This window comes from Sinocyclocheilus grahami, unplaced genomic scaffold (assembly GCF_001515645.1).
Source record: "Sinocyclocheilus grahami isolate Dianchi unplaced genomic scaffold, SAMN03320097.WGS_v1.1 scaffold350.1, whole genome shotgun sequence".
Classification (NCBI taxonomy): domain Eukaryota; kingdom Metazoa; phylum Chordata; class Actinopteri; order Cypriniformes; family Cyprinidae; genus Sinocyclocheilus; species Sinocyclocheilus grahami.
Genome location: NW_015505529.1, coordinates 50793 through 71613, shown reverse-complemented (window position 1 = coordinate 71613; position 20821 = coordinate 50793). Strand labels below are relative to the sequence as shown.

Genomic DNA, 20821 nt, shown 5'->3' with positions numbered 1-20821 from the left:
AACTGGGTGATTGATGACCTACTCATTGATGAATGAGCAAGATTGGGCCGTCATATGGTTTGCTCTGTAGATTTTCATGCTTGGAAACTGAGCACCCAACAGAGAGGTTACTCTGATAGGACAAAGTCCATTTGAGTGTTTGCAACACACTGCCTTTCAACTGCTCTCAATTTGGAGTTCTTGGCATATGCTTGCGGATGACCCAAGGTAATGGTGGAGTCTGGCACTGGCTTGTTTGTCTGGCATATAAGAAAGCAATATAAAAGCCCTCTATCCAATAACGGTCTATATTAATATCAGCATTGGCAGTGCTGACTTGTCATCTCCTCCTCATTTATGTGCAGTTTTTCTTGTGCAGCATGTTTACTCCTATTCAGTGTCTCGCATGCACTGTCAGCAGTGAGATTATTTAGCTCGGCAAACTATACAGTACCAGTTTATAACCTACTTCATTTAAAGTCTTCACAGATCCACGAATCTACACACTTGAGTTTGATGTTTGACCCCAAGGTCTCTCAATATTTACATCTATGAAGAGGTAGGTCTAAGAGCTATATGAGGTAAAGATCAATGAAAGTTGAAATGTAACTGCTTGCTCTGAGACTGCCAACCCCTACAGCAAAGAATTTTCCCATTGCCTATTTTGTGTGTTTCTTTCCCGAATCAGGGCTGGATCCACTGGAGATTTGCACGGTAAGCTCACAGTTTTGTTTATTCTCATACATTCTCAGCATAAATAATTGTTTACAATATATTATGTAGATATTGTGTTAAAATATACAAGTTTAATCCATTGCCAGCTCTTTTGGTTTGTAAATATGTACACTTCGTCTTTCGTTTGTGTATTTTTGAAGTGTAATGCCCAGTAATGACAAATAATTCCCACAAGAATGTTTTGATAAAACAAAGCATATTTTATGTGCACAAGAAAATTGATTAGTAGTAATGCAGTAACATTTCCATAAATACATTATTGATTTAAAAACAATATATATATATTTTAAATTTTCCTGCAATCTGAATTTTTTTAACCTGTAGCTTTAAACGAATTTAAAATGCTTAACCCTGGAATTATGCAACATCTGACAGACCTTTAGCCATGTGAAGCATTTATTGATTATTTGACTGTATATTTTGTTCAATCTGTAAGTTTAAAAACAACAATCCACCTGAAACTGGTGGTGTTAATCGGATTATGTATTGGTTTATTGCCAGTAGCTAGATTATGAATTTCTGTGCAAGTGAGGGAGACCTTCAGGAATGATTTTTTAAGATAGTTTCTATCCAAAATAATATATTGATTAAAATTGTGTGTGAGGATTTTTTTCTTCTGTTTCTGCTGAACAATCTGATCTGATGAAGTGTATACAAAATTTGTATCAATGGATTTTAATATGTTTTATCTAATAATATTTTAATACGTATGGATAATATGTAAAATGGAAAGAGTACTTTTGTACAAATGACCAGTGACCAGGCAGTGATCAACGTCAAATCATCCCATATTCTGTATAAATTGTGCTGTTCTTTGGTTCTTAGACTAACTTCTAGAACATGAAATTGTGTTTTCTGGCATTCCTCCTCCTTTGTTATGCCAAGCAAGGCTGGACGGTAAAGCACTCAACTGATTTTATGCTGTTTATTTTTTCCAAATGATTTCATTCTGTTTTATTAAATTATTGATTTTATTCTATTAGTTAAATGCCACAAATTGCTCCTTGTCACTGCAGGAAGATGCGATTGAACCAGAGGATGGAGCAGTGCCTTTAATTCCTCTCATCCCACTGATGCCTAGTAAACCCGTATCAGTAAGAACCCTCAATGTTACATTCTTGAAGGTATATACATGTTTAGACTTTTGACACTCCAATCGCCTTGTCCCTCTCAGGATTTGAAAGGCACTCTTGACCCCACCGTAACAGAAGCACTCACAGTTTCTCCAGATGGCCTAGAAGCAGATCTTTCAGCCTCGGTTCCCTCTCCTGGGCAGAAAGAAGGCTCCTCTGAGGAAGACCTTGATTCGCTCTGTGATGGGGACATGACCAGCCAACAGATTAAGCGGACCGTAGGCAACGGCATTCTGAAGCTTGGCCTTTGGTTCTTGGAAAACTTGAAGCCTAGTCCAGAGCAGCCCAATGTCATCATTTCCCCACTTAGCTTGTCTGTAGCACTCTCACAGCTAGCACTGGGTAAGTCTACAATGAAAAACAAAAGACTCAGAGAATAACAAATGTTTTGGTTTCATTACGTTTATATTGAGTTTTTTATGCATTTATTTTCGCAAATTTATTGATAATATATGTATCTCAATAAGACAATCTTGTTGTTTATCTGAATTTATCTGTTTATCTCCTATTTGTTTATCTGAATAGGAGCAACTAATGAGACAGAAGAGCTGCTTCTACATCACTTGCATGCGGATGCACTGCCATGCTACCACACTGCCCTCAGCAGCCTCCTGCGCAACTTCCGCAGAAGGAGCCTGTCTATCGCCAGCCGCATCTATCTGAAAACTGGTGAGAATTGTCAGGGAGGTTAATATTGTGGCTGAAAAAATTTTTTTGTTAGTTTTTTTTTGGTCCCTTAAAATTGGGGGTGGGCGATATACCGGTAGAAATTTTTCAATCGGTAGAGATTTTGGACTATTGTCTCTATCGCGGTTACACGCTCACCTGACGTTTCTGTGCTACGTGGTCACGGAAACATATCGTTTGCACGCGTTTTTAAAGTCACCATGAAATCAAAATTGAAAATTCTTAATTTTTTATTGGAATACTGTAGTGTTTATTATAAATAATTTATCCGTGCACTTCATTATTATTTTTTTTAATTCATGTGCCCTCCTAATCTTTAATCAATAACGTTAACCTCCCCTCCCCCTCAAAACGACTAATCTTCTCTTCCGGTCACGAGCTATGGCGCAAAGGCGGAGCTAGTGACGTGAGGGGTAAACGCTGGGATAAATGACAGGGGGAAAAGCTGAAGCTGATGCTTCACTTTATAGCACTGACACCAGTCATGAGGGAGTACGTTACCCCTAAACATTGAAAAGATATTAGGATATTACGACAACATTACTCTTAGGACATCGCCAACTAATTTTTTTCATGAATATGACTTAACCTGATGGAGGACGCACTCAGTCATTCAGACAGTCTCTCTCTCTCCCTCTCTCGCGCGCGGGCGCGCTGTTTAGGCATGTTTTGATCGTCGTCGTCATCCTTAATAAATAAAACATTTATTCATGCTAGGGTGTCGGCTGTGAATCCAGTGGAGAGAAATCCCCCACCACTAACTGCAAACTGGCATTCAGATCTGCCTCCATTTTGTTTGCAGCGCCCCACCTTCCAACGATCCAATCAATTCCCGCAGGACAAAATCAAGTCCCGCCCTCTCATTTCAGATGCCGTTTCACTCAGATATACGTCACAGTAGAGAAGAAAAGACAATCGCAACTTCCGTTTCATGCCGACTTTAAGCATTGCGGTTTAAGCATTTTGTTAAATGCACATGCTGTCTGAGAGACTGTTTCGCACGTGAAGATGCTTCTCATAGAGTGCGGAAGTATTGAACAGAGTTATTTAATTATTTGCTGCTTTATAGGCCTTGAACAATTAAATACACACTTTTATGTGTCAAAATGCCTGTCTTTGCAGGTATCCTCAAAAACATAGTAGGTCTCTTAAGTGAAAGCAAACAGCTGCGAAAGAAAACACAGTGTAACGGTATATTGGATCCGGGCAGCTCTTAAAGTGACAGCAGTTTAATATTCCTGCTGTCTGTCATTCATGTAAATCAAACAACAAAAGAGAGAAAATCTCTTACTGCTCTTGATTAAATCACTTTTATAACTTTAATAATAAGAAATATATATTTAATTTAATTAGTGAAAATGATGCAGTGTTTTTATACATTTTGATAATTACTTTGTATGTAGCATTTCTTGTTTATTTGTTCTATTGTAGTTTTTTGTTCTATTGCTTATAATTAGTTTTTTTATTCTCATTTAATCGCTGACTGTTTACTTGTCTTCAGTGAGCTTGAGTTATGAAATTCATGAATATTTCCACTAATGATTGACATCCAGAAAATATCCATCTCTCTCTGTTATTCATATTTAGGTAAAAAATTTGTAATATTGCAAATATTTTACTTTAAAAAAGGGTGTGTTAAAAGTCTCCCAATACATTTTATTTTTCATACATAGTATATGTTTGTATGCATGTATGTAGGTTATTTGAATTATTTTTCTTTTAAATAGGATTGGGAATTTGATTACTGGCTGATATTTGCTTTCTGATTGAACGTTGAGTGACAGTTTATTACCGTACTACGCAAAGCTATGAATGGTTTTCTCTTTTCCCTTAGGATTTAAAGCCAAACAGGACTTTGTGGAAGACTCTCAGAAACTGTATGACTCAGAGCCGGCCACACTGACTGATGTTAATGACATCAATGAATGGGTTAAGAAAGTCACAAATGGGCACATCTCAGAGTTTTTGTCCAGCCAGCCTCTCAGCGCCGTTATGATGCTCATCAATGCTATGCACTACAAAGGTCAGAACAAACACCTGTTACCAGCAAGTATTTCACAATTTCCTCTTTTACATCAGTGAGTCACATCGGAGGTTTTGCATTACTCAGATCTGTTGCGTTATTGTTCCCTTGTTATTTCACAAGTGTAAATCGATAAAGGACCACACAAGTCTAATTAAACAAGTCAAGTATACAAGTCTAATTTTCTCTCTCACAGGAGAGTGGCTCACTCGTTTTGACCCTCACTTCACCTCCACTGAGCTCTTCTACATAGATGAAAACCAGATTGTTAATGTGGATATGATGCTTGGGCCAAAGTATCCTCTAAGCGTTTTCACCCACCATGAGCTGGATGCCCAGGTTACTGCCTTTAAGATGCTACTTTATAAATAGCACTGATTAAATCTCTATTCCTCACTACTGAACTCTGTTACTCACTATTTGATCTCTATAGGTTGCTCGATTCCCCTTTAAAGGTGATAAGAGTCTGCTAGTAATAATGCCAACATCTGGACATGTGAATGTATCAGCCGTTGCAGCTAAGCTCAATATCTCAGATCTTTACCGTCGATTACCACGAGAAAGAAACATGCAGGTCAAACTCCCAAAATTCAAACTTGACTTCAACCAGGACCTTCAAGAGGCCATGACAAACATGGGTAAGATATCTTGCATCTAATTCATGCATATCATGCATATAATCACCTTGGATTCAAAATCATCTTAATATTTCTTAATTATTTATATTAACAAATATATAATTCTACTCCAATCCAGGTCTAGGATTGCTATTTAGTGGTCCGAAGCTGGACCGCATCTCTGAGGGCCCCTTGTTTGTGGTCTCTATTCCTCACTACTGAACTCTGTTACTCACTATTTGATCTCTATAGGTTGCTCGATTCCCCTTTAAAGGTGACAAGAGTCTGCTAGTAATAATGCCAACATCTGGACATGTGAATGTATCAGCCGTTGCAGCTAAGCTCAATATCTCAGATCTTTACCGTCGATTACCACGAGAAAGAAACATGCAGGTCAAACTCCCAAAATTCAAACTTGACTTCAACCAGGACCTTCAAGAGGCCATGACAAACATGGGTAAGATATCTTGCATCTAATTCATGCATATCATGCATATAATCACCTTGGATTCAAAATCATCTTAATATTTCCTAATTATTTATATTAACAAATATATAATTCTACTCCAATCCAGGTCTAGGATTGCTATTTAGTGGTCCGAAGCTGGACCGCATCTCTGAGGGCCCCTTGTTTGTGTCCAGTGTACAGCATATGTCCAGTATTGAGATAAATGAAGAGGGGGCAGAGGCAGTGGCAGCAACAAGTGTGGTCATCTCACGTTCTAACCCTTCATTTACTGTCAATCAGCCATTTTTCTTTGCCCTAATGGATGACTTAAGTCAAACTCCATTCTTCCTGGGAGTAATTTCCAACCCAAACCCTGGAGCATCTACTATGGTCACAAACCCTGGCAATTCAGATAAAAATAATGACAAACCACACTCTTTTGATGTTCCTCCAAAGTAGATAGTTTTCATACATTTAGCAGAATGAGTCCATAAGTGATTGTTGACTGCGTAGTTGGTCCCCACTGGGAGGCAGTTAAGGACATATCTTCTAAAAGTTAATTCTAGCAGATAATTTGAAATTACTTGCCCTATGTAAATTAATGTTGTTCTGAATATCCTAATCTTTGTTAAAAAGTCATGATTTTTTTTGTGTATCAGACTGTTTTGTTTCTCATTTTTTCATTAAACAGATCAGTTTTGTTACTATTTAATGTTTAGTTTACTTACTCTTCTTTTTGCTTTGGTTTCTTTGGTTGGTTAAGGCACCAGACTATTTATTTTCATGCAAGTCAACTTTATTCTGTTGAATATCCTTTCCAGAACATTCGTAAGATTGATGGGGGAAATGGCCTGTCCCGTTTCCGTCTCATGATGAGTGATGGGCTACACACCATGTCCTGTGAGTTCGATTAGTTTTCAGATGTGTTTAATTTAATTTGATGTGTCTGTCCTTTAAATCGAATGTAATTTCCATGCTCAGAATGTTGTTTTGGACTTGTTCTGTTAAAGTGTTTTGCAAAACAGCCGTTACTTTAGTCCACATGTGGAACTTTATGGTTGGATAGACATCAGCCCCAAAGCCGTATATTTTTCTGCAATATTTTTGTTAGGTACACATGTAAATGTCAATGTTAGGTGCTTGTGTCTTTGAAAGCTGGTGGTGGGATAATTTGGACAAGGAGTTTCTTTAAAGTTAGGAGTGAGTGATGTGTATGGTCATTAGCCATTAAAATCTAATGTTGTCTCATCAGTGGGATGCAAACCCCAGCTATTCTATAAAATGCAAATTACCTGGCACCATGTATTTTGTATGCATGTAACTTTTTTTTTTTTTTTTTAAGTTTGTTTATTTTCCCCCTTGCATCCAGCATTCATGCTCTCCACACAGCTCAATCCCATGGCTGAGCAAAACCAGTTGGCCTCTAACTGTGTATGTATGCTGAAAAGAAGCGTCACTAATGTTCTCAAAGATGGACGGTAAGCATTAGTCTCCAGGTCTTGATCTGATTTTCACAGTTGTTGTTGTTAGGATGTTTATGTGTGAGTTTGTGGCTCTGCTTTAAATATAGTTATACTTAAAAAAATTATTAAATATTATTGAAATTTAAAATGACTGTTTTCCATTTTAATGTTTCTAATTTTCATTTATTCTTGTACGCTAAGCTGAATTTTCAGTAGCCAACTACTGTAGTCTTTGGTGTTACATGATCCTTCAGAAATAATTGTAATATGATGATTTGGTGCTCAGGAAAAATTTGTATTATCTATGTTGAAAACAGTTGAGTTGCTTAATATTTTTGTTGAAACTGATTTTTTTTTTGTTCTCTGATTTTTTGCTGAATAGGACGTTTGAAAGAACATTGTTTTTGTGAAATGGAAAACTTAATATATCTATATATATCTTATTAAATTATAAATGTCTCTGATATCGCTTTTGATCAATTTAATGCGTCTTACTGACCTCAAACCTTTTAACAATAGCATATATTTATTAATGCATATTATCAAGGTTTTGTGTTTGATGTACACAGACGTGTGGTAGTTATACTTGACATGGATGTGATCAAGTCTGCTGACCAGATGGCAGGAAAAATTGGAGACCCAACTCCTTATGTGGAGGGTGAGAGTACATTTGAAATGTCAAATTTTATGGAAACTTACATTAGTTATGCTCATATTAAAACATTTTACATTTTGTTGTTAGCATTGAGGTTCTACTATGTCAGTCACCTTGTCTAGAGGTATTTAAGATTATCAAATTTATCCTGTAGTGTCTAATTTTTGTGCAACAGGCCAGTCAAAGCCACAACAGAATGCAGCTCCAACTGTACGTCCATTACAGCCTCCGAATGGAAGTGATGGTATGGAAATAAACAAATTTATTCAGTTTTTGTTATAGATATTTGTGTATAAAAACCTCAAATATGTATATTAATTATAAGAATAGGTTCCTGAGCTGTAATGCAGTAGCTGTGTTATGAAGTTCTGAATTATGAAGTTCTGATTGCATTTTAGATTATAAACATTACATGATTACTAAAATTAAAATATATTAGTTGAAAATGTGACACATTTTCAAGATATTTCTTAAAGTGCTGACAATAAATTTCAGAAAAAATTAAGACCAAAAAGCGAGGTGTGCTGTGATTGGCCAGCTATCTAGTGCGTTGTAATTGACCGAATACCTCAAGCGTGAGACGGAAATGTTACGCCCCTCACCATACTGTGATGATGCCGTGTCCCGGCCGGAGCGACGACACAAAAACATGAAAACCCATTACAAACGAGGCACTTTTTGCATCCAGTGGGGACATAATTATTTATTATAATGACTGATACTGTCTTTTTACGCGTTGCATTGCGCCGTGTAAACATAAAACCATGTCTGCATTTGTGATTGGAGAAATGACAAACAACAAGTGCTACTCTACTGCCCAAAACTCGCGTTTGAATGAAATGAAAACGTACTTACAGACTGTGAGTCAGAACTGCCGGCATTTTAGTCAAACGTTACTCTCCCAGGATCAGTAAACAGTCCTCCATAAAATGTGCCGGCAATCCACAGCACTAAGTTGATGTATTTCCTCAGCGACCAGCACAGATCAGCTCTAGGCATAACAAAGCGATATCGTCCTCTTTTGGAAGACCAAACAAATTAGTTTCGCTTTCACAACGAAAAACACAGCGGCCTAGCTTGAGCGAAAGCCTCGGCTTAGCGTGAGCTAAGGCCGGGCAAGAGTGAGCTGAGGCAGCGGGATCGAGAAAGGCGGTCCTGGCGGATCCGATGAAGGAGTGGTGAAAACGGTGAAAGCCGATTCCGGCGATCCACAGCACTAAGTAGTTGTATTTCCTCAGCGACCAGCACGGATCAGCTCCAGGCATGACGAAGCAAATATCATCCTCTTTTGGAAGGCCAAACAAAGTAGTTTCGCTTTCACAACGAAGCACACAGCGTCTTCACGACATGGCGGCCGCGGCAACAACAATACTACAGCGAGAATAAAAGTGACGCCTTCTTTCTTTGCGTGAACATTTGGGCGGCGTTATGCAAATCTTCCCACATCGTGAGGTAGATATGTGGGGGCGTGTTCGAACGAGCCGTTTTAGGGGGGCGTGGCTTTTATAGAGTCTTAACTTTTATAAAGAATATCTCTTTGGATTTGAGACTTTAGTCTTTGCAACTTTACAGATCTTCTTTATGCACCAAGAGCTTGTAACACTCCAAAGAGAAAGGAAAAAATGAAATTGCATCATATGACCCCTTTAATCACTTACCCCATGTCGTTCCAAACCCGTAAAAGCTTTGTTCGTCTTCGGAACACAATTTAAGATATTTTGGATGAAAACCGGGAGGCGTGTGACTCCCATTGACTGCCAAGTAAATTACACTGTCAAGGTCCAGAAAAGTATGAAAGACATCGTCAGAATAGTCCATCTGCCATCAGTGGTTCAACCGTAACGTTATGAAGCGACTAATACTTTTTGTATGCGAAGAAAACTAAAATAACGACTTTATTCAACAATTTGTTTCCTCTGTGTCTCTCCGCATCACCGTAGTGCCATTTTGGAGAATATGAGCCGAATGCAAACTGCGTACGCTATTCTGTGTCGGCTGCGACACAAGGATAAGTTTTCTGTGTGTATAATTACGCTTTGATTTGAATGAAAACAGCACATCCGTGCAGCGCAGCTGACACAGAATAGCATATGCTAGTGATGTGCGGATGGTGGTTATATCCGTGGGCGCTGCGGATAATCCGCGGATCGAGTGGGTCGGGTAATAAAAAAAATGCATTCTGATTATTTGTGGGTGGGTCGCGGGTGGATAAAATAAATCATTAATGATGCAAGTATTAACTACATTTTCTAAACTATGAATGTGTTTTAAATAGGCTACAGAAATTGAATAAACTGTAAATTAACATTAAAAGTTATTCAACAAAACATTTAGTCAAGAGCAGTAAGTTTTGTTGTTTGATTAACATTAATAAAAGACGGCACAGCTTTATTAGGCTGCTATCACAAGACCTATTTCACGGATCCAATACTGATACTCATGCGTTTTATTTTGCAACTGTTTACATTAACTTGAGACAAAACCGACAGTACTTTTTCAATTTGGTACTCGCAGTACGCGCTTTGGATGTGACTGTGAGCGCACGCACCTCTGGAGAGCGCTAGTACAGAATGGCTTAAAAAGACGTGAAAATAATAAATTTTTGTGACGATGCAACAATGACCGATCAGGCAATTGACAATTCTGTCAACTGTCCCGAAACGCGAGCTAAAGTCTTCTATCGCAGCGTGCAGCAGCTCTAGATGCGTCGATGTGAAGCGAAAGTCAAAGAGAGAAGACGTGGTACAGCTGAATCACCTACGCTTTTTTCATCTGATGGTTTGTGAGGATTTATTTACAAATCTAACTTACACGCTATATTGAATAAAGGTTTTGCAGTAATTTCCCTCATTTTAAAGTCGAAAGCTGCGGGAATGAGTAATGCGATGTATGCGCAATCCTGCAACGAAATTCAGTATCTGATTAAACATAATTCTATTATACAGAGAATTGTGAAATAAATTCATGACTTTTCAAAAAACTTTGAGTTTATTAATTTTTACAAAACTTTCTAGGCCTGGAAATTGCTGTTCAATGACTTTTCCAGGTTTTTTATGACTGTACGAACCCTAATGTGATGATCGGGTGCGGTTATCTAAATCAGAGAAAAATACAGGTGCAGGCGGTTGGCGGGTGGATAATTTATTTGAAGCTGCGGATTCGGGTGACGTTTTAGCTCATCCGCGCATCACTAGCGTACGCAGCTTGCGTTCAGTGGATATTCTCCAAAATGGCGCTACGGTTATGCTAGTACACAGAGGAGACGAATGGTTGAATAAAGTCGTTTTTTTTGTTTATCGCATTCAAAAAATATTCTTGTCGCTTCATAACATTACAGTTGAACCACTAATGGCAGATGGACTTTATTTTTATTTATTTTTTTAATAATGCTTTATTGTCAACAAGTAGCATGTACAGTGCCATCTCACTATATAACAAAAACATTTCACATGCCTCAACCAGAAGGAACAAGAAAAAAGAAAAGAAGAGTGGGTACATAAGCATCAGTTTACAGACGAATATATATTATACATATATTTACATTTCCGTAGGATATTACAATGCTGTTTTAATACAGAAAATATACTTTGCAGGTCAGCACCATTATTATTATTTTTTTTAATTTTATATTATGTGAAAATGTAAAAGGAGGAGCATATTTTAATTGCTTTACTATTTTTAGATTTTGACATCACATACATTTGAATCTCTTTTTCAAACACCATAAAATGAGCATTCACAAAAAGAGCATTTTAAATCAATATAAATTTTAAATTTTTGCAGGAATTATTTTGTTGGATAAACTCTGAATTAATTTATGAGATTTCCTTAACCTTATTTGTAAAGATGAATTTGAGGTAATGACCAAACTTGAGTCCGATTTACATTATTAAAGATATTGTTCCAGTAGAAAATAACATAAGGCGTAGAAATATTCTCTTTTTAAAAACAAGGATCTAATTTTATAGTTGTTAGGCTTTAACCCCGAGAAACAGATAGAGCCGACTAAGGTATGTTCAGGTCTAGGAGGACAGACAGAAAGTGCGGATGTATATACTAGAGCCCGACCGATATATCGTTTTGATGTATATTATTCGATAGACCGATAGTAACACTTTTTGACTTTCTCAGTTTGTGTAAATCCACATGGGGTTCAGAATATTTAATTTTTTTATCCACGGTAATTTTACACTTCTCTAGTACAAATGTCACTTTTTTTCATAATTAGTGTATACGTTTTTCTTTATTTACCCTCAAAAAATGGAAGTGAACTGTGACAACATGCCCCGTAGGTGGAACACATTGTAACATCTGAGGGGCATGTTGTAACTTGACCATATGACAGCTTAAAATCTTATCTGATCGAATGAAAAAAATATACAAGACAAACTAAAATATTTTGTTTTTTTATGTATATATATATATATATATTTTTTTTTTATATAAAATAATGGTGTTTTTTAAGAATTAAAAATAATCTGATTTTGGAGTTTGACAATGAACACATTGCAACCATGCTTGGGACGGCCCACGTAAACGAGCAAAAATGCGTTACATGTCTTGAAATAATAATTTCTAAACATTAAACATTGACTCAGATTTGTCTAATTTTAAATGAATAATAAAAACTGAGATAAAAAATTAGCTTAAGCCAGAATTTAAATGTTACTATGGTAAAATAAATATTCAAACCACGGGTTACAACTAACACCCCGTTACTTTGTGCATCACACTCATCGCAAGTTTATTGTTAAATTCCCTTACATATCTCTGTCACCGTTATAAGTGTTTGATCACCACATTTGAGTGATCATTGCAAAAAAAAATTGTATATTCTGTATTCTATATATAGTACCAGTCAAATGTTTGGACACGAATGGGAAAGTGTCCAAACTTTTGACTGGTACTGTACTATAATATACACAAAGAATATCAGCCGATATTTTTTTTACTCCCTAATATCGGTATCGGCCCAAAAAAAAACATATCGGTTGGGCTCTAGTATATACACTGCTTTTGAACAGCATATGTTAGTTAGTTAGTCATTTAGCAGACGCTTTTATCCAAAGCGACTTGCATATGTACACCCGCAGGAATGGCCCTAGTAAGCACCTTAAATTCTTTTAATGTAATATGGCAGATGGACTATTCTGACGATGTTTTTCATACTTTTCTGGACCTTGACAGTGTTATTTACTTGGCAGTCCCAAGCCTCCCGGTTTTCATCCAAAATATCTTAAATTGTGTTCCGAAGACGAACAAAGCTTTTACGGGTTTGGAATGATGTCACAATTTTCATTTTGGAGTGGAGTAACCCTTTAAATGAAAAGCTAATTGTAACTATGGTAACTGATTTGAAAACTAACCACTGACCAACGGTTTTTAGGTGAACTGATGAATGAACTATTAAATCAAACAACGTTTTCCTCCACTTTACTATTTGCACTGTCTGTTGGAAATGTTTTAAACTTGAAGTAGAACAGCAGTAGAAAAGGTAGGAATCATATTGCAGCTGGTGTGCTATTCCTTGAGTTACTGTACATGTGCTAGTGAATGACTATTAATATCATGACTAATAATAGGCAGTTGCTTGCACTTCTTGTCAGGGATTTGATCCAACTCATAAGTATTCAACTTAAATGTTGTAACTTGTCCTGTGCTGTAGTTGGTGAATGTAAAACCATGTGATTTGTTGAGGAGGGATATAATATTACTTCACTAAGGAATATATAAATATAGTTTTGTAGTGGAAACCCCAAAACGTCTAGCCATGCATGAAGTGGTGTTTTTGATTGTGTGAAAATTCATGATCTGCTTAGAATAGAAAGTCTTCATTTCATTCTTTTTAACATGCAAATACCCCTTTTTTTTAATCAAAAAGCATTTGAAGACGTTTTAATTATGTATTTTGAGCACAGTTTTTAATCATCTTCGACAGTTTTAACTTCACAAGCTGTACTCGACAGCGGTTTTAATTCACACTTTCAAGATTGTCACATAAGATTGTTTCAGAAGTGTTGTGTTATTACAGTCAGTCATTATTTCAAAATGTGCTTTAGGTGTCTGTGATTGTCTACCTTATTATAGTTCTTTGCAGTGATCTGTGGTTTTCTCTTCTACTCTCATTAGGTTCAATGAACAGACCTTCTGCTCAGAGCTTCGGGAAAAAGCCCATGGCTGCCCCCAACACTCCTGGAGGCAGCTCTAAAGTCGTTCCCATTGCCAGCCTCAATCCATACCAGTCAAAGTCAGTCTAAATCTCACCCACCTGAATATTTTTCTTTCAAATCCAATTGACTGTAGCATGTCACGTAACATCCTGTGTTGTCATAAGTGTGCTGTTTTCTTCAGATGGACTGTTAGAGCCAGAGTCACCAACAAGAGTGCCATCCGCACATGGAGTAACTCCAGAGGGGATGGGAAGCTCTTCTCCATGGAGCTTGTGGATGAAAGCGTAAGCATTCATCAGCAATGAACAGATTAGAAACTAGAAAGAGTATTAACTTCTTGCTTTTTGTTTATTATAGGGGGAGATCAGAGCAACTGGATTTAATAACGAGGTGGACAAATTCTACTCACACATCGAGCAAGGAAAGGTAAGGCCTACTACATGTTCTCGTTTAATATGGTGTGTAAGAATTTATTAGATTATATATTAGATTAAATTATTAGAAAAATATGTGTTGATAACATGACCTGATTCATCCCTCTTGTTGTCCTCAGGTCTACTACATCTCAAAAGGCACCCTGAAAATTGCCAACAAACAATTCTCTTCGCTTAAGAATGACTATGAGATGACTTTAAACGGTGAGACAACCATCAGCCCTTGTGAGGACAGCCATGATGTACCCGTGGTGCAGTGCGACTTTGTTTCCATTGCTGACCTGGAGTCCCGGGAGAAAGACACCATCGTAGGTGAGCGTCTTCGCCAACCTGTGCGATCGGCATCATCTGTAACCAGCATTTTAATAATTAACTGCGATGGAGACAGTGGCGCAGCTCTGCGTAACAAATGTGTTGAGACCCAGGAGGTTGTGGTAATTATAACGTTGATGATGAACGCAATATTAATAATGCTTATGACAGTAATGGCCTGTGGCACAGATTGACTTTGTGTCCCTGTCGGGTTCTAGCAGAACCAGAGGAGAAAGATGCTGTCACTGGTAGAATGAAGAGTCAATAAGCATGCCTCTAATTATGGTAATGGCAGTCAGAGCACGCCGAGGTGCAGCAGGCATATTTCTTATCTGAGATTTGAGTCAGGTGCTGGCAGTGATTTGTGAAATGCTCCTAATGGCAGCTAAATGATTCATAACGGCGTCTGATATGAGAGGATTAAGATGGCGCACTGTAATGGAGCGTTGACGGGTGTTGTGGAATTACATTCTGGATGAGTGGTATAGTCATCCCAAACCTATTTACTGTTGGTAAATTGGTTGGAGTAGCAGTGTTGTAAACCCGCGTGGCATGTGTGTTTGCAGATGTGATTGGAGTGTGTAAAAACACAGAGGATGTGATGCGCATCATGACCAAGAACAGTCGTGAGGTTTCGAAGAGGAACATCCAACTGATGGACATGTCCGGCAGAATCATCCAGCTCACCATGTGGGGTAGTGATGTACGTAACTGCATCAATCTTTATTCATTTTACATTATCAAGTGCCTTGTACAAAATAAATTGATTTTGTGGAATTAGTCCATATTGTGATAATTGTAATACTACTTAAGATTATAGTTATTTTGTGTGGATCACAAAGTTGCATAAAGACTCAGTATTGCAAAACTGATAGTAATGTTTCACATTAGAAATCATCCAATGCTGTTTCTGTTTGAAATATTAGGCAGAACAACTGTACTTTTTTCTCATCCTTTGATGAATAGCATGTTCAAAAGAACAGTGCTTATTTGAAATCTTTTGTAACTTCAATGTCTTTGCTGTTACTTTTAATCAGTTTAATGCATGTTTGCTGAATAAAAGTATTCGTTTCGTAATACTTCTCGAAAAAGGAAATATAAAAATAAATTATGGACTCCAAACATTTGTGTATCACAGCTGATTGGAATCCTCATGCAAACAGTGACATCCAGCCCTAAACATTCTGATCTTGTACCAGATGATGTTTTTGTCAAGCACTGGGAGAAACTTCCCTCTCCCATTACAGCTGCCAGATGTCTGCTTCTGTTTGGGATGCCAGCCATTCTCATCTAATCTGGATTTGCCATACAAGACCAAATGCATAAAACCACAATTAGATGGAAAATACTTAGATCCTTTGCACTAGTGCTTGCAAGAAAAATGTCACACTGTTGATGGAGTATGTGCAGTTGTTCAGTGCTTAACTATTTCTCTTTCCGTCCCTCACTCTCCAGGCAGAGACGTTTGATGGCAGTGGGCAGCCTATCTTGGCCATTAAGGGAGCAAGATTGTCTGACTTTGGTGGGCGTTCTCTCTCCACTCTCTACAGCAGCACGGTCATGATCAACCCTGACATTCCCGAGGCATACAAACTGCGGGGATGGTGAGTGATTTTTCTCTCTGTTTCAAAGACAATACGCTGCATCTGTTGTTAAGTGTTTGTCCTAGATGAAACGGATGCATTCTGATGCGCTCCTGTTTTTATTTCTCCACTTGTGAGAATTGGGACGAACAGAGAGCAGACACTAAAATGCACACTCTAGAACTCCGAGAGGGTGAGCATGCTCATGCCTTTGATATCAAGATTAGCTCTATCAGCGGCGCTCTGGTGGGCTTTGCATTCAGGCTGATATAGGAATGCAAATCATGGCTAATCCCCTGCCAAGATGTTCAATTTCCCCTAGTGGACTCGTGTGACTTGGTTCCTTTGAGAACAGGAATGTTTATTTCTGCTCTGGGGATATGAAACAAGGAAGATGGGGAAACGATGGCACTGAATGCCTTGTTAAGAGATGGTGCTGTTCTAAGTATATGATTGCTGCCTGTGTTTTTGGAGCACAGGCGCTGTCATAATCCTCAGATTTTTATTGGCTACTGAAGGAATTGAAAAACCGTTATGACTCATTTAATGTTTTCCTCTGCCTTCTTGCCAATTTAGGTGTGTGTTGGGACTGCCAAATATATAATTATGAAGCTTAAAATATCTCGGATTGACCTGTCACAGTTATTACACAATCACCAGATTGCGATTATTTCAGTTAACAACAGTCATTGTACGCTTTCAGTAAAAAAAAAAAAAGTGTTTAATAATGCATTTTTCCCATTGCAATAGTTTTATATGAATGTGGTAGCTGAACGGGAATCATCTTAGTTCACAAATTTTGCAGCATTAACTACATTTTCTACCATTTCATAAAATAATACGAAAAATGAGGTGCACCACCTTAAGGGAAAAAAGCTGTCCAAACCTGTCTGGCCCTGCGTGAAAAAGTAATTGCCCCCTAAATCTAATAACGGGATGTGCCACGCTTTGCAGCAACAACTGCAATCAAGTGTTTGCGATAACTGGCAATGAGTCTTTCATATCGCTGTGGAGGAATTTTGGCCCACTCTTCTTTGCAGAATTGTTTTAATTCAGCCACATTGGAGGGTTTTTGAGTATGAATGGACTGTTTAAGCATCTCAAGCGGATTTAAGTCCGGACTTTGATTTGGCCACTCCAAAACCTTAATTGGGATAGTTCACTCAAATTAATTAATTCCAATTAAACCTGTATGATTTTATTCTGTTTTAAAGAACGTTGGGGTTGAAACAACAGTAGACTCTTAAAAAAAAAAAAATTATATGTATGTATGTGTGTGTATATATATATATATATATATATATATATATATATATATATATATACACACACATACATACATATAATTTTTTTTTTTTTAAGAGTCTACTGTTGTTTCAACCCCAACGTTCTTTAAAACAGAATAAAATCATACAGGTTTAATTGGAATTAATTAATTTGAGTGAACTATCCCTTTAAATGGTCCATGTACTACTCATGAAGTGTTGCTCAGCCTTCAACCTCACTTAAACCTGTTTGTTACAGTGCCACACTGACTAATCCTTCCTCCCTACCTGTTAACAATCCATACTCACCACCTAACAGCCCACCTGGCCGAAGCCATCCATGAGTGTCTCTCTTCATTCTTCCTGCAGGTTTCAATCAATTCCTCTCCGTGTGCTCCATTTATTTATCTCCCAGTAACACAGACCCCCAGCCTTGAAGGGAAATAAGATGAAAGCTGTGCATAACAGGGCTACAGAGTTGAATTTCGCTTTATTTTCTGCCACTTTTTTTTGCATATTTTGACAAGCGATTAAAACCTCTGTTTCACCAGCCTCTAGTCTGCAGGTTTGAGAGGGTAATTATTTTGGGGGGATCTGGAGGCTTCATTTACATAATGAGGGTATTGGAATGTGACTGAACACAGCGGGGTGAGGTAGTGGAGAGGTAGTGATCTCACAGCAGCTTTCCTTATAGTCCCAGAGTGCCAGCTCGAAGCATCTGGTTTCTATGCATGGCTGTACATAGGGCTTGGACTGGCATATTTCCTTGCATTTTGAGGGGCTAAAAATGCTCTTTGTCAGCGATGTTTCAGAACTTCAGTTTTGCTGATCCAGTCGTAGGTAAGTTCAATCGCTTATTCTCTGGGCTCACGTCTGTCCTCTTCTCACTTGGAGAGCCAGAGATAATGAGCTTTCAAATCATGGGCCAATGCGCAGTGCATGGCCTCTTGGCCAGCGTTCTGAAGGTCCAGCGGGCCACTGTGGAATCGATAGATGCCCTTCAATTAGTAGAGCTGCAGTAAGTGCTGTTTTGAACTTGGAGGTGTTGTTGAGGTCTGCAGCATGAGGACTCATTCAGCCACTTGACACACTGCCAGTTTTTTTGCTTTTGAGACCTCTTAAAGTTGTAACTTTATTTTACCGCTGTTGTAGCAGTCAATTTTCTGCCACCAGTGGTTAAAAATAATGCAATAGATAGATAAAAGTGCAGTTTTTTTTTGCAGTATTATTCATTTACTTCCACTTGTTGGAGAAACAAACTATTACTGTACATGATTGTTTTTTTATAGCATTTATTGTTAATAAATATTATTTTGTAAATATTCAGCTTATATAATCCAAATACTACTGCTGTTTTATTCTTTATACAAAGGAAGAGCTTTTGACTAAGCAATTTGCCTCTGAAGTTTTTTGATTGTCACTAAGCACTCTTGTTTATCAGCCCCTCTCCTCCAACCATCTGTCAAATAAATAATTTTTTTTTAACTTTTCAGTTGCATATCCTGTTTTACTTGGAAATGCTTGACATTATATAAGTAAAATGTGCGAACACGGTACTATGTTGACTTAAATGACAATGTGCATCTTTGATCTGTTAAGCTGTAGGCCCAGTGGGATTTAACCTTGAAGTCTGTTCCTCGTGGGAGGCAGCATGTTGGGGCACAAACGTGTTGTCTGCCATTTTAAAGTCAGTCCAATTAATCACATTGATTGAGGATCCTTTGTTCTCATGCTCCAGAGCTCAGTATAGGGAGTTGTCATCACCGTGCTGCTTTACAGTCAGTATTTCTGGCTTTGTGTAATTTGGTGTTGATAATGTGGGTGTTGTATTTCTTCTAAATTTATAGTGCAGGAATTGAAGGAATATTTGATGCATGTTCCTCCAATTTTGTGTAATTCTCATTTGAAGAACCTGGGCATATCATGGAATTTGCATTTATGATGTCTGAGCCTAGGAAGTCCTATGTTATGTTCTTTTAATGCTTAGTTCTGAAATATTTCATCAACAGGTAGTTGCTTTGGTTGTTTTTAATGTAGCAGTCAGTTTACATATTTGGCTGAAGCTTATATACAGTATATAAACTAATCCTTAATGATACTAGATCATGGATCTCAGCGTTTTGATGCAAGTGTTCTTTTGTCCAATAGATGGCGTCAGAGATTAGGACCACTCTTAGTCTGCTCCTGCAGAGTGGACTGCATACTCCACCATCAGTCATGCCTCCCATCTTTCCTTCTCACCCTGCCACTCTCACCCTGTTCATTATCATTCTTTCTCGTTCGCTGATGCACTCTTACTCATAGGTTGCCAATTACTTTGACTGGCTCATTTTCGACAGTCTTCTCAGAGGCAGCAAAACCTCTCCTGCCTCCACCCCACCTGTCAGAGCCTTCAAACCAGCATGCAGAATAAAGCAACACACCCAGAAGTCTGTCTGTGCTTACACTCCCTGCACTTACACTAGATGTCTCCATCAAACTCAATTTGAGATATTAAGCGAGGGTCGCTAATTTCGGTGACTCGGTTTTGTTTAAATACATTTTTTGGGGGGTCTACGCTTGGCTCACACATGAGCAAAGTTCTCCTCAGGGAACACTATTGTACTGTACAATAGGGTTGGGTACCGAAACCCGGTGCCAATATGCCAAGCATGGGTGTCACTAGGCCATTTTTAGCGGGGGCTATAGCAATTAGCTCCATAAATTGTAAACAAATTTGTGATCGCCTCAGAGTCAGTCCCCTTTAAATTTCATATGAAAACGGAGGCAGACTTCGTCTCCTCCCCATCTTTCAGCGCGCTCTTCAATCCGCAGTGGTGCAGCGCGAGCGGACTCAAACAAAAACAGAGGACACAAGGTGTGTTTATCAATGGATTGTTATATCTGTATCTGTGCAGTTCTTTGTCTTAAATACAGTTTACAAAAGATCACGAGGGAGCAATCTACCAAGTTTTCGCTGTGTTCGTTCACCCCTCATCACACCACAGCTGTTTTCTCCAGCGAAAATCTAACGTTAGCCCTTAACGCATATGAACGCAAACTTTATAAAATGATCATGATGCATAATATAAAACATATTACAGTGCATGTGGCATACCACAGTCATTCACAGAACTGATTAATGACAGTGACAGACAGCACTCAGTCAATTCACTAATTTTAACTAAATATCAGAGTGATTGACAGATACATTAAGTAGAAACATTATGTGTGGTTTTGTAGTAAATATTGTTTTGTATTAAATAATGACCCAGATCGTGAAATACATTTATTAGCCTTAGAGTAAGGGAAGCACAACTCTGGAAATGAGCACATTC

The 20821-nt window shown here is 38.0% G+C and overlaps 2 protein-coding genes across 2 annotated transcripts in view; both read left to right on the top strand.

The window, feature by feature from the left end:
• Positions 1-597: 597 nt before the first annotated feature.
• Positions 598-6257, top strand: LOC107548563 (alpha-2-antiplasmin-like). The gene is made up of 9 exons (XM_016229282.1): positions 598-693; positions 1540-1611; positions 1731-1808; positions 1889-2189; positions 2373-2516; positions 4369-4557; positions 4754-4896; positions 5427-5631; positions 5750-6257. The coding sequence occupies exons 2-9, from the start codon at positions 1555-1557 to the stop codon at positions 6079-6081; spliced, it is 1449 nt and encodes a 482-aa protein (XP_016084768.1). The 5' UTR covers positions 598-693; positions 1540-1554; the 3' UTR covers positions 6082-6257.
• A 3-nt stretch (positions 6258-6260) lies between these two features.
• The window catches only part of LOC107548543 (replication protein A 70 kDa DNA-binding subunit-like), a 28489-nt gene continuing 13928 nt past the window's right edge, over positions 6261-20821 (top strand). Inside the window, exons 1-11 of the mRNA XM_016229259.1 lie at positions 6261-6284; positions 6444-6522; positions 6992-7100; positions 7655-7743; positions 7916-7984; positions 13870-13987; positions 14092-14194; positions 14268-14336; positions 14464-14656; positions 15223-15359; positions 16112-16260. Coding sequence (XP_016084745.1) covers positions 6261-6284; positions 6444-6522; positions 6992-7100; positions 7655-7743; positions 7916-7984; positions 13870-13987; positions 14092-14194; positions 14268-14336; positions 14464-14656; positions 15223-15359; positions 16112-16260 — 1139 coding nt within the window. The remainder of the gene's footprint in view (positions 6285-6443; positions 6523-6991; positions 7101-7654; positions 7744-7915; positions 7985-13869; positions 13988-14091; positions 14195-14267; positions 14337-14463; positions 14657-15222; positions 15360-16111; positions 16261-20821) is intronic.

What these genes read in the sequence shown, in the direction of transcription:
- LOC107548563 (XM_016229282.1), top strand. Translation starts at nt 1,555, where the DNA reads ATGAAATTGTGTTTTCTGGCATTCCTCCTCCTTTGTTATGCCAAGCAA. An exon ending in ACCATGAGCTGGATGCCCAG is followed by an intron (nt 4,897 to 5,426) that starts GTTACTGCCTTT and finishes TGATCTCTATAG; the next exon opens with GTTGCTCGATTCCCCTTTAA. An exon ending in AGAGGCCATGACAAACATGG is followed by an intron (nt 5,632 to 5,749) that starts GTAAGATATCTT and finishes ACTCCAATCCAG; the next exon opens with GTCTAGGATTGCTATTTAGT.